The 12,797-nt window shown below is 46.7% G+C and overlaps 1 protein-coding gene across 1 annotated transcript in view; it reads right to left on the bottom strand.

The window, feature by feature from the left end:
• Positions 1 to 12,797, bottom strand: part of LOC145345624 (dynein axonemal heavy chain 8-like) — a gene marked incomplete at its 3' end in the record, with an annotated part of 1,250,971 nt that overhangs the window by 727,133 nt on the left and 511,041 nt on the right. The window contains exon 21 of the mRNA XM_080193458.1: positions 8,116 to 8,235. Coding sequence (XP_080049584.1) covers positions 8,116 to 8,235 — 120 coding nt within the window. The remainder of the gene's footprint in view (positions 1 to 8,115; positions 8,236 to 12,797) is intronic.

Here is a 12,797-nt window from a genome sequence, read left to right as displayed (position 1 = left end):
TTTCTCCAGCATCCATTGGATCCTTTGACAAACACCACCACCCTGACATCTGAACCCTCAACTAACCACCTCCCACCTCCCTGCCCCTAACACCTGGCCCATTGGTCCACACTCTTGAGGTCAAAACATTTACTCCTACGTGGACTGAGTTAACAGTTTGCAGTCGGAGAACAGATAGAAGTCAAGACTTCTATGGCACCAGGGCAGGATCCCACTGTACCTTCCAGCGAGTCATCAACAACTTCCAGCCTTGATCAAAGACTCACTAGCATGGTCAGCCCAGGCTGTTGTGATGTGACTTGGAACTAGGAGGGACGGGAAGGGGGCGGTTAAAGAGGGTGGGGGAGGAAAAGGGTAGTGCAGTTGATGCAGTGTATGTGAATTTCAGCAAAGCCTTTGACAAAGTCCCACATGGGAGGCTTATTAGGAAGGCAAATGCACATAGGATACAGGGTGATCTGACAAGGTGAATATATAATTGGTTTAGTGGTAGGAAACTGAGGGGAGTGACAGATGGTTGCTTTAGTGGCTGGAGGCCAGCGATCAGGGCGCAGACAAGGATCTGTGCTGAGCCCCCTACTGTTTGTCATTTATATGAATGACATAAATGACTATGTCAGAGGTAGGATCATTAAGTTTGCTGATGACACCAAGATTGACCAGGTGGTTAACAGTGAAGTTGAGTGTCTTGGGATACAGGAAGATATAGATGAGATGGTCAAATAGGCAGATGAGTGGCAGATGGAAATTAACACTGAAAAGTTTGAGGTGATGCACTTTGGAAGGAGTAATTTGATAAACAAGTATATTATGAAAGATCTGACACTAGGAAGTTCCGAAGAACACAGGAACCTTCGCATGTTTGTCCATAGATCTCTGAAGGTGGAAAGACAGGTAAATAGGGTGGCGAAAAAGACATATGACACACTCGCCTTCATCAATCAAGGTGTAGATTACAAAAGCAGAGAGGTCATGATGCAGTTGTATCGAACTTTGGTGAGGCCACATCTGGAGTACTGTGTGCAGTTCTAGTCACCACATTATAGGAAGGACGTAAATGCAATGGAGAGGGTGCAGAGGAGATATATGAGGATGGATTTTGGGATGGAACATTTAAGTTACGAAGAAAGTTTGGATAGGCTTGGATTGTTTTCACTGGATCAGGGAAGACTGAGGGGCGACCTGATTGAGGTATTCAAGATCATGAGAGGCATGGACAGGGAGGACAGGGAGCAGCTGTTCCCCTTCATTGAAAGGTCAGTTATGAGGGGACGCAGTTAAACTTGAGGAGTGGAGTTTAGGGGGGATTTGAGGAAAAACTGTTTTACTCAGAGGGTGGTGACGGTCTGGAATGCATTGAGAGGGTGATGGAGGTGAGTACTTGGCATGCCATAAAATTCAAGGCTATGGGTCAAATGCTGGCAAGTGGGATTAGGGTGGGTGGGTCAGGGCATTTCATGTGTCAGTGCAGACTCAAAGGGCCGAAAGACCTCTTCCGCACTGTAGTGTTCTGTGATTCTGTGAAAGAGTGTGGGCGGAAGGGTCAGGGATAGGGTGAAAGAGGGTGGGGAGGGAAAAGTTCAGGTGGACTGAAGGAACAGTTTGGGTTTGATGGGGGGTGGAGATGGCTGCAGTGTCTCCTAGAGTGTGCTGGGAGTTGGGGTAGCAGTCGCCACAGTGCACGGCAGCAACTAGGTGAATCGTACTGCAATTAAAGCATCTTAGCTGCCCTGCCCTGCCGGATCCTCACCATCCTCCGGCTGCTTTCTAGGGCACCTCTTGAATATCCTGCAGTTGGCAATCCTTCTCCTCTAGGTGATCTCCCCACTGCTGTGCTACATTGTGCAGCATGCAGCACAGAATGATGAAGGAGGCCCGCACAGAGCCGTATTGGAGATGAGATGTGAAGGAATAGGACCTATAAAACGTGACGGTGGGAAAGTTTGTACAGAACTGGTAGAAATAGCAGAGGGGCAAAGGATCTTGGTTGTTGTACTGCAGGCTTGTGGCATACTGAAAAGCTTGAGTATGTGGACATTAAGGAAGAGGATGTGTTGGAGCTTTTGAAAAGCATCAAATTAGATAGGTCGCTGGGACCGGATGGGATGTACCCCAGGTTACTGTGGGAGGCGAGGGAAGAGATTGCGGAGCCTCTGGCAATGATCTTTGTGTCATTGATGGAGACGGGAGAGGTTCCGGAGGATTGGAGAATTGCGGATGTGGTTCCTATATTCAAAAAAAGGGAATAGAGATAGCCCAGGAAATTATCGACCGGTAAGTCTAATCTCAGTGTTTGGTAAGTTGATGGAGAAGATCCTGAGAGACAGGATTTATGAACATTTGGAGAAGTATAGTATGATCAAAAATAGTCAGCATGGCTTTGTCAAAGGCAGATTGTGCCTTACGAGCTTGGTTGAGTTTTTTGAAGATGTGACTAAACACGATGACGAAGGAAGAGCGGTAGATGTCGTATATATGGACTTCAGCAAGGTGTTCAATAAGGTCCCCCATGCAAGGCTTATTGAGAAAGTGAGGGGGCATGGGATCCAAGAGGACATCACTTTGGGGATCCAGAACTGGCTTGCCCGCAGAAGGCAAAGAGTGGTTGTGGATGGGTCTTTTTCTGCATGGAGGTTGGTCACCAGTGGAGTGCCCCAGGGATCTGTTCTGGGACCCTTGCTGTTTGTGATTTTTATAAATGACCTAAATGAGGAAGTGAAGGGATGGGTTGGTAAGTTTGCCGATGACACGAAGGTTGGAGGTGTTGTGGATTGTGTGGAGGGATGTCAGAAGTTGCAGCGAGACGTAGATAGAATGCAAGACTGGGCGGAGAAGTGGCAGATGGACTTCAACCCGGATAAGTGTGTGGTGGTCCATTTTGGCAGGTCAAATGGGATGAAGGAATATAATATTAAGGGTAAAACTCTTAGCAGTGTGGAAGATCAGAAGGATCTTGGGGTCCGGGCTCAAAGGGCTCTCAAATTGGCTTCGCAGGTAGAGGATGTGGTTAAGAACATGTATGGTGAACTGGCCTTCATCAATTGAGGAATTGAGTTTAGGAGTCGGGAGATAATGCTGCAGCTGTATAAGACCCTGGTCAGACCCCAATTGGAGTACTGTGCTCAGTTCTGGTCGCCTCATTACAGGAAGGATGTGGAAGCCATTGAAAGGGTGCAGAGGAGATTTACAAGGATGTTGCCTGGATTGGGTGGCATGCCTTATGAGGATAGGTTGAGAGAGCTCGGTTTTTTCTCCTTGGAGAGTAGAAGGATGAGAGGTGACCTGATAGAGGCGTATAATATATTGAGAGGTATTGATCTGGTAGATTCTCAGAGGCTTTTTCCCAGGGCTGAAATGGCTGCCACAAGAGGACACAGGTTTAGGGTGCTGGGGAGTAGGTACAGAGGAGATGTCAGGGGTAAGTTTTTCACTCAGAGGGTGGTGGGTGCGTGGAATCGGCTGCTGGCGGTGGTGGTGGAGGTGGATTCAATTGGGTCTTTTAAGAGACTTCTGGATGAGTACATGGGACGTAGTAGGATTGAGGGTTATAGGTAAGCCTAGTAGGTAGAGATATGTTTGGCATTGACGCAACTTGTGGGCCGAAGGGCCTATTTGTGCTGTAGTTTTTCTATGCTCTATGTTCTATCACTCCCGAAGTGGTCCAAGTTAAAATTAAAGTCTCTTAATGAGTCACAAGTAGGCTTACATTAACACTGCAATGAGGTTACTGTGAAAATCCCCTGGACGCCACACTCTGGCGCATGCTTAGATACACTAAGAGAGAATTTAACATGGCCAATACATCAAACCAGCACATCGTTCGGACTGTTGGAAGAAACCAGAGCACCTGGAGGAAATTCACACAGACACAGAATGTGCAAACTCCGCACAAACAGTGACCCAAGCTGGGAATTGAACCTGGGTCCCTGGCTCTGTGAGGCAACAGTGCTAACCACTGTGCCACCATGCTGCCCTGTTCCAGGCACTGGAACTGCATTTTAAGCAGGCCTATGTACTGTCAACAATGGACAAGGTGGCAGTGTGGACCTCCTCATAATGGGACTTTGCCTCAATCTCGGGCTTCCGCATAGGTATCATCAGCCAAGACCTCAGTCGATAGCACTTATCTCCCAAAAGCCATCCTGGCAGCCTAGGCTGGTCTTCAAGTAGTCCAGGGGTGTTCGAATGCCTCAGGACATAGCTGTCATGGACACTCCCTGGGTATCGTGCACACATCTGCATAATGATCAGTCTGTGATCACAAACAATCTGCACATTTAGTGAGTGGAAACCCTTTCTGTGTATAAAAGGTTGCCCCGCACTTCGCAGGCACCGCAGCATGATGTGTGTCTCATCCATAGCCCCCTGCACATGGGGCATTCCATCTATTGCAGCAAAGCCTGCAGCCCAGCTTCCTGCTGCACTTAGCCAACATCAAAGTTGATGTACTGGCCTACCTGGGCGCACACGGCATCCGTAACATGCCACACACACACACACCTGTGCACAGATGCCTCTGATATGCCATAGATGTCTCCACTGGGTGCCTGGAATAATCTAGTGACACAGAAATTCAGGGCCGCCATCACTTTCACTTCCACTAGAAGGTGCCCTTCCCTCCCATGAGATGCCGGGTCTGCCAGAACCTAACACAGGTGGCACACCATCTCCTTGCGAAGGCAGAGCCAACATCAGCATATGACCTCAGACAGGCCCTCAAATGGGTCTCCTGTACAGTCTCAGTCTCCGCATCCTCCTTGTCCTGGCCACTTCCTCAGCCTCAATGGCAGCCCCCTGCACTTCTAGCCACCTCCTCCTCCTCAGCAGCTGCCACCAAAATGGCCAGCTCCAGACCTATTAGTCCAAAATCCATCTGCATCTGATGGGGGTTACAGAGAGAGAGAGAGAGATCGATAGATACATGTGGAGAGTTCTAGTCACTCTATTATAGAAAGGATATTATTAAACTGGAAAGAGTGCAGAAGGGTTTACCAGAATGCTACCAGGACTTGATCGTTTGAGTTATAGGAGAGGCTGGAGCATAGGAGGCTGAGGGGTGATCTTATAGAGGTCTATAAAATAATGTGGGACATTGATCAGCTAAATAGTCAATATTCTTTCTCAAAGGACCAGGGGCCATAGGTTTAAGGTGAGAGATACAAAAGGGTCCATAAGAACATAAGAACTAGGAGCAGGAGTAGGCCATCTAGCCCCTCTAGCCTGCCCCACCATTCAATAAGATCATGGCTGATCTGAAGTGGATCAGTTCCACTTTCCCGCTTTCTCCCCATAACCCTTAATTCCCTTGCCTACCAAAAACCTATCTACCTGTGACTTAAATATATTTAGCGAGGTAGCCTCCACCACTTCAACGGGCAGAGAATTCCAGAGATTCACCACCCTTTGAGTGAAGAAGTTCCTCCTCAACTCCGTTCTAAACTGCACCCCCCTTATCTTGAGGCTGTGCCCTCTAGTCCTACTGTCCTTTCTGAGCGGGAAGAATCTCTCTACCTCTACCCTATTTATCCCCTTCATTATCTTATACGTCTCGATAAGATCCCCCTTCATCCTTCTAAACTCCAACGAGTACAGACCCAGTCTATTTAGTCTCTCTTCATAGTCCAACCCCCTCATCTCCGGTATCAGCCTAGTGAACCTCCTCTGCACTCCCTCCAAGGCCAAAATATCCTTGCACAAGTGCGGCGACCAAAACTGCACACAGTACTCCAGCTGCGGCCTCACCAGTGCCCTGTACAGTTGCAGCAAGACCTCCCTGCATTTATATTCTATCCCCCTCGCTATAAAGGCCAGCATCCCATTCGCCTTCTTGATCACCTGCTGCACCTGCAGACTTGCTTTTTGCAACTCATGCACAAGGACCCCCAGGTCCCTCTGCACCGTTGCATGCTGCAGCTTTTCGCCCTTTAAATAGTAATCCCTCCTACTATTATCCCTGCCAAAGTGGATAACCTCACACTTGCTAACATTGTACTCCATCTGCCAGGTCCTCGCCCACTCGCTCAACCTATCTAGATCCCTTTGCAGACTTTCCACACCCTCCGCACAATTTACTTTTCCACTCATCTTTGTGTCATCAGCAAATTTCGACACCCTACACTCAGCCCCCTCCTCCAGATCATCTATATGAATGGTAAATAGCTGAGGCCCCAGCACCGATCCCTGTGGCACTCCACTAGTTACCAACCGCCAATCAGAATAGCACCCATTGATGCCAACTCTCTGCCTCCTATTAGACAGCCAATCCTCTATCCCTGCTAACACCTTACCCCCAACTCCATGCCCCCTAACCTTCTGAAGCATCCTTTTGTGCGGCACCTTATCAAACGCCTTCTGAAAATCGAGAAACACCACATCCACCGGTTCCCCTCTGTCTACCACACTGGTCACATCCTCATGGAATTCCAAAAAATTTGTCAAACACGACTTCCCCTTAACGAATCCGTGCTGTGTCTGCTCTATCAAACAATTCTTCTCTAGGTGCCTCGCTATTTCTTCTTTGATGACGGATTCCAGCATTTTTCCAACAACAGACGTTAAACTAACCGGCCTATAATTCCCTGCCTTTTGCCTGCTACCTTTTTTAAACAATGGCGTAACATTAGGCGTTTTCCAATCTTCCGGCACTTCCCCGGAATCCAGCGAAGTTTGGTAAATAATCACTAAGGCGTCTACTATCACCTCTGCCATTTCCTACAGAACCCTGGGATGCATTCCATCCGGTCCTGGGGACTTGTCCACCATCAATCCTGCTAGTCGATCAAGCACTACCTCTCTAGTGACAGTAATCGCATTCAGGCCCTCAACTCCTACCATCCTTCTATCTTTAACATCCGGCAAACTATTCACGTCCTCCTCCAGAGGGGCAATATTTTTATCAGAGGGTGGTGAGTATCTGGAATGAGCTGCCAGAGGTAGTAGTAGATGCGGGTACAATTTTGTCTTTTAAAAAGCTTTTAAACAGTTACAAAGGTAAGATGGGTAGAGCGGGATATGGGCCAAATACAGACAATTGGTATTAGCTTAGTGGTAAAAACTGGGGGGCATATTCAAGTTGGTCTGTTTCCATGCTATAAGCCTCTATGTCTGTGCTTTTTATTATCCCAAAGCACCCCCATCCCTCAGTGGGACCAATGTTCCCACTTGTGGATGCTGGCAACACAACGCAATCTGGGGTGTCATATGTCACCTATTAGGTTGCCTGCCATTGGCCACAGCAGGCAGGGAGAGCAGGTAAGTTAGTGTGTGGGCGTAGTCATTTCAAATCCTTGAGTCATTGCTATGCGTGTTCCTACTGCATTCCCTTCCAGGCATGTGTTACAGGTCAGACACCCAGATTCCAGATTATCACAATATGGGTTCCCATTCATTGCAGAGTGTATGCAGTTTTAGTGGCTGTGAGTGCCCCAGCTTGGAGCACCAGCTGCCTCACCCAATGAGCACTTAAGCAGCACATAATGCCCTTTCTGCCCATTCCCTAAAATTCCAGCAGTCGGTAAAGTCCCTCACCACATGCCACAGTCAGAACAATGGAACATCTCTTGGCCTGGAAATAGCAGCCTCACCAGAACTCTGTAAAATCCCACACGCAACAGAGACAAAAATGGAAGATTCCTGCAACTGGGGACAGCACCTCCATCACGCAATGAACTTTCCCATTCAGAAAGTTTCCAGCCTCTGCCTCCATCCTCCCCTGATGCCTGGGGCTGCATCTCCATAACACTTATCTCCTTGCTCCTCTTCAGTGCTGTCATGCCAGGTCCCAACTTTTATAGAGCAGTTGTAAATGTCATCAGCATGATGTCATGCTGGGGGTGGGGGGACCCCTTTTCAAAGGCTCAAGAGACATGGTGGAGCTGCTGAAAGTCATCTGCAAGCTCTTGCTACCGATCCCATCAACCCCTTCCCAACAACCACTCATCTATGCCTGGGTCCTTCCTCGATGCAAGGTCAGGATGGGTGGCACAAGATGCAGCAAACTTTCTTGAAAAATGGTGACACAAGGGTCCCACTGGCTCATTAGCCAATGGCTGAGACACCAACGCTTCCACAAGATTTGGTCCATAGATTTAAAAAAATCTATAAAAATATTGTTACCTCATTGAATTTCAGCACTTCTTCCAAAGTTAAAGAATGATCCTCTGGTAGGTCGATGATAATCTTTCTGGCAATCTCTTCCAATACTAGATCTATGTGCATCTCTCGTAAGTCAGTTATCTGAAACCAACAACAGATATTACATTTTTCATTATTTCATCAAAAATATTGCATTTTCTTGTAGGGACTAATCAACAAAATTAAATTACATTAATTGAGTGAAGGAAGAAAATGAAATTTACTGATCATTATATATTCAGTATGTCTCATGAAGAGGTTCAAAATCTTGCATGGTTGAATATTAATTGGTTATTGATAACAAATACTTGCTGGAATTCTCAGGCTACTCATGCCAGCTCATGGTCCATGATAGATGGTAAAATTTGAATTCAATATAATTGTCCTGTAGCAGGCATGGATGAACCAAAAAAATGCCATCAAGTAAAAGAGTTCTGTTGGGAGAGCATTGGACTGAAGATCTAAAGGTCCCTGGTTACAATGCCTCATTTTGGCAAGCAACCAGACACAAGCTTCCTTCACTTTCTCCAAATTCTCACTGATTTTTGTCTTCCTGTAAACTAGTGGTATGGTAACTGATTTGGTGATCTACTGAACTTGGTCTGGGTCCTAGGCCTCAAATCCCACCATGGTAACTGGTTGAATTTGAATTCAATAAAATTGTCCTCTAGCAGGTACTGGGAGCTGAAAAATTTGACCCTCTTAATGTTCTGATGTTTGAAGTTCCATTTGCAATTTCCTTTTTGGTTCAGGAAAGGGGCTGCCCCTTTAATTTGTCCCTCAGTTTATTTGATTTATTTTAATTGGTTATTTGATTTGCTCTAAATTAAACTGCATGTGGTAGGTAGGCAAGGGGGAGCTCACTGCTGTAAGCCTCGATCTGAGATTGCACAGGATCACTGTCAGGTGAAGTGAGGTGAGAGAGATAGCCCTTGACATCAAGGCCACATTCAATTGACTGTGGGATCAAGGATCCCAAGCAAAATTGGAATGAATGGATATTAGAGGGCAAGCTCTTGGTTGATTGGAGTCAGATCTGGAACATAGGAAGATGGCTGTGGTTGAAGAGGGTCAGTCATCTCAGATCCAGGACATAGCTGCAGGAGCCCCTCAGTGCTGTAGGCCTAACCACCTTCAGCTGCTTCATCAATGACCTTCCTTCCATCATAAGTTCAGAAGTGGGGATGTTAACCAATGATTGCACAATGTTCAGCACTATTTGAGACTCCCTGATCAATTGAGCCAGTGGGCTGATGAATGGCAATTGGAGTTCAATTTAGGTAAATGTGAGGTGATGCATTTTGGTAGATCGAACCAGGGCAGGACTTACTCAGTTAATGGTAGGGCTTTGAGGAGAGTTCTTGAACAAAAAGATCTAGGGGTATAGGTTCATAGCTCCTTGGAAATGGAGTCACAGGGTGGTGAAGATGACATTCGGCATGCTTGGTTTCCTTTGTCAGAACATTGAACGCAGGAGGTATAGAGTCATAGAGATTTACAGCATAGAAACAGGCCCTTTGGTCCAAGTAGTCCATGCCACCCTTTTAGTTCTAAAACCCTGCAGCTTGTCCCAATTGCCAGTATTTGTCCCATATCCCTCTTTACACATCTTACCCATGTAACTGTCTAAACACTTCTTAAAAGACATAATTGTACCCACCTCTACTACTACCTCTGGCAGCTTATTCCAGACACTCACCATGCATGAAAAAATTGCCCCTTTGGACACTTTTATATCTCTCTCCTCTCACCTTAAACCTATGCCCTTTGGTTTTAGACTCCCCTACCTTTGGGAAAAGACATTGACTATCTCCTATGCTCCAGAGAGAAAACATCCCAGTCTATTCAGCCTCTCCTTAACTCAATCCATCAGGTCCCGGTAGCACCCTAGTAAATCTTTTCGGCACTCTTTCTAGTTTAATAATATCCTTTTTATAATAGGGTGACCAGAATTGCACACAGTATTCCAAGTGTGGCCTTACCAATGTCTTGTACAACTTTAACAAGACGTCCCAACTTCTGTATTCAATGTTCTGAGCGAGGAAGCCAAGCTTCGGTTGGGACATCTTGTTGAAGTTGTACAAGACATTAGTAAGGCCACACTTGGAATACTGTGTATAGTTCTGGTCAACCTATTATAGAAAGGATATTATTAAACTAGAAAGAGTGCAGAAAAGATTCAAAAAGACAGTCATGACACTGCCATCCTAGCTCTCTTAAATATAAGCAAAATACTTGCGTTGGACGTTGGACCCTTAGAGGATGAGAAGGGGGACTTAGTAGTAGGGGATGGGGAAATGGCTGAGGTCTTGAATAACTTTTATGTTTCGGTTTTCACGGAGGAGGACGTGAATAATTTGCCGGGTGTTAGAGATGGAAAGGTGGTAGGACTGGAGGGTCTCAATGACATTACTATTACTAGAGAGGTGGTGCTCAACAGACTGGAGGGGCTGATTGTGGACAAGTCCCCAGGACCGGATGGAATGCATCCGAGGGTTCTGAAAGAAATGGCGGAAGTGATAGTGGATGCCTTGGTGGTTAATTTCCAGACGTCGCTGGATTCCGGGGAAGTGCTGGAAGATTGGAAAACGGGTAATGTTACGCCGTTGTTTAAGAAGGGTGCCAGGCAAAAGGCAGGGAATTATAGGCCGGTTAGTTTAACGTCTGTTGTAGGTAAAATGTTAGAATCCGTCATCAAGGAGGAAATAGCGAGGCGTCTTGAGGGGAATTGCTTGATAGAGCAGACGCGGCACGGTTTCGTTAAGGGGAAGTCGTGTCTGACAAATTTACTGGAGTTCTATGAGGATGTGTCTAGGGCGGTGGATAGAGGAGAGCCGGTGGATGTGGTCTTTCTTGATTTTCAGAAGGCGTTTGACAAGGTACCTCACAAGAGGTTATTGCAGAAGGTCAGGGGACATGGAGTTGGGGGTAGGGTGTTAGCGTGGATAGAGGACTGGTTGTCAAATAGGAGGCAGAGAGTGGGGGTCAATGGGTGCTATTCGGATTGGCGGTTGGTGACTAGTGGAGTGCCCCAGGGGTCGGTGCTGGGGCCTCAGCTATTTACCATTTATATAGATGATCTGGAGGAGGGAACCGAGTGTATGGTGTCAAAATTTGCTGATGACACCAAGATTGGTGGAACGGCAAATTGCGCGGAGGGTGTGGAGAGTCTACAGAAGGATCTAGATAGGCTGGGCGAATGGGCCAGGAACTGGCAAATGGAATTTAATGTTGGCAAGTGTGAGGTGGTCCACTTTGGTAGGAATAATGGTAGGAAGGATTATTACTTACGTGGAGAAAAACTGCAGCAGGCAACAGTGCAGAGGGACCTCGGGGTCCTTGTGCATGAGTCGCAAAAACCCAGCTTGCAGGTACAGCAGGTGGTCAGGAAGGCTAATGGGATGCTGGCTTTCATAGCGAGGGGGATTGAATATAAAAGTAGGGAGGTCTTGCTGCGGCTGTATAGGGCATTGGTGACACCGCAGCTGGAGTACTGTGTGCAGTTTTGGGTGCCGTACTTACGCAAGGGTATTTTGGCCTTGGAGGGAGTGCAGAGGAGGTTTACTAGGCTGATGCCGGAGTTGAGGGGGTTGAGCTATGAGGAGAGGCTGAATAAACTAGGCTTGTACTCGTTAGAGTTTAGAAGAATGAGGGGAGATCTCATTGAGACGCATAAGATGATGAATGGGATGGATAGGATAGAGGTGGAGAGGCTCTTCCCGCTCAGAAAGGACAGTAGGACTAGGGGGCACAGCCTCAAGATAAAGGGGGGGCAGTTTAGAACGGAGTTGAGGAGGAACTTCTTCACTCAAAGGGTGGTGAATCTCTGGAATTCTCTGCCTGTTGAGGTGGTGGAGGCTGCCTCGCTAAATATTTTTAAGACGCGGGTTGACGGGTTTTTGATAAGAGAGGGGATTAAGGGTTATGGGGAGAGGGCGGGAATGTGGAACTGAGCCACGACAGATCAGCCATGATCTTATTGAATGGTGGGGCAGGCTCGAAGGGCCAGATGGCCTACTCCTGCTCCTATTTCTTATGTTCTTATGTACTGTGGATGCTGGAAATTTGAGATTAGAACTGAAAACACTGGATAAGTTCAACAGGACTGGCAGCAACCATGGAGAGAGAAACATAGTTAGCGTTTCAAGTCCATATGGCTGTTCAAGAAAACTGAAGAGGAATAGAAATGTGATCTGGAGAAAGAGATGGGGAAGAATGGAAAGTCATTGATAGATTGGAGCTAAGGATAGATTAGCAATCATGTCATAGATATAAGACAAAGGGGCATTTAATTGTGCTGCTAGGGACTGAAGAGTGTTAATAATGGCAAAGGTAGCAGAATATGTTAATTGGCAAACAAAGATCAGTGCTCAGGGAAGCAAAACTGAACAAAGATCAGTGGCTGTGTCAGGGAGGGTAATGTTGAAACAAGCCAGGGGAACTGAAGGACAGAAATAAAAAGGGGGCGGGAGTCAAGATGGTAAATGTAACGAGTGGGGTGCCACAAGGTACAAATGGATATGGAGAGTTTAGGTGAATGGGCGAAACTTGGCAGATCGAGTTTAATGTGGATAAATGGGAGGTTATTCATTTTGGTTTGAAAAATTAGAAAGGCAACTTATTATCTAAATGGAGAGAAACTTCAGAGTGCTTTAGTGCAGAGG

The sequence above is a fragment of the Carcharhinus amblyrhynchos genome, chromosome 7 (assembly GCF_965287045.1).
Source record: "Carcharhinus amblyrhynchos chromosome 7, sCarAmb.v2.hapA, whole genome shotgun sequence".
In the NCBI taxonomy this organism is placed as follows: domain Eukaryota; kingdom Metazoa; phylum Chordata; class Chondrichthyes; order Carcharhiniformes; family Carcharhinidae; genus Carcharhinus; species Carcharhinus amblyrhynchos.
Note: the sequence above shows the minus strand (reverse complement) of the source record. Positions and strands in the feature narration are given on the sequence as shown.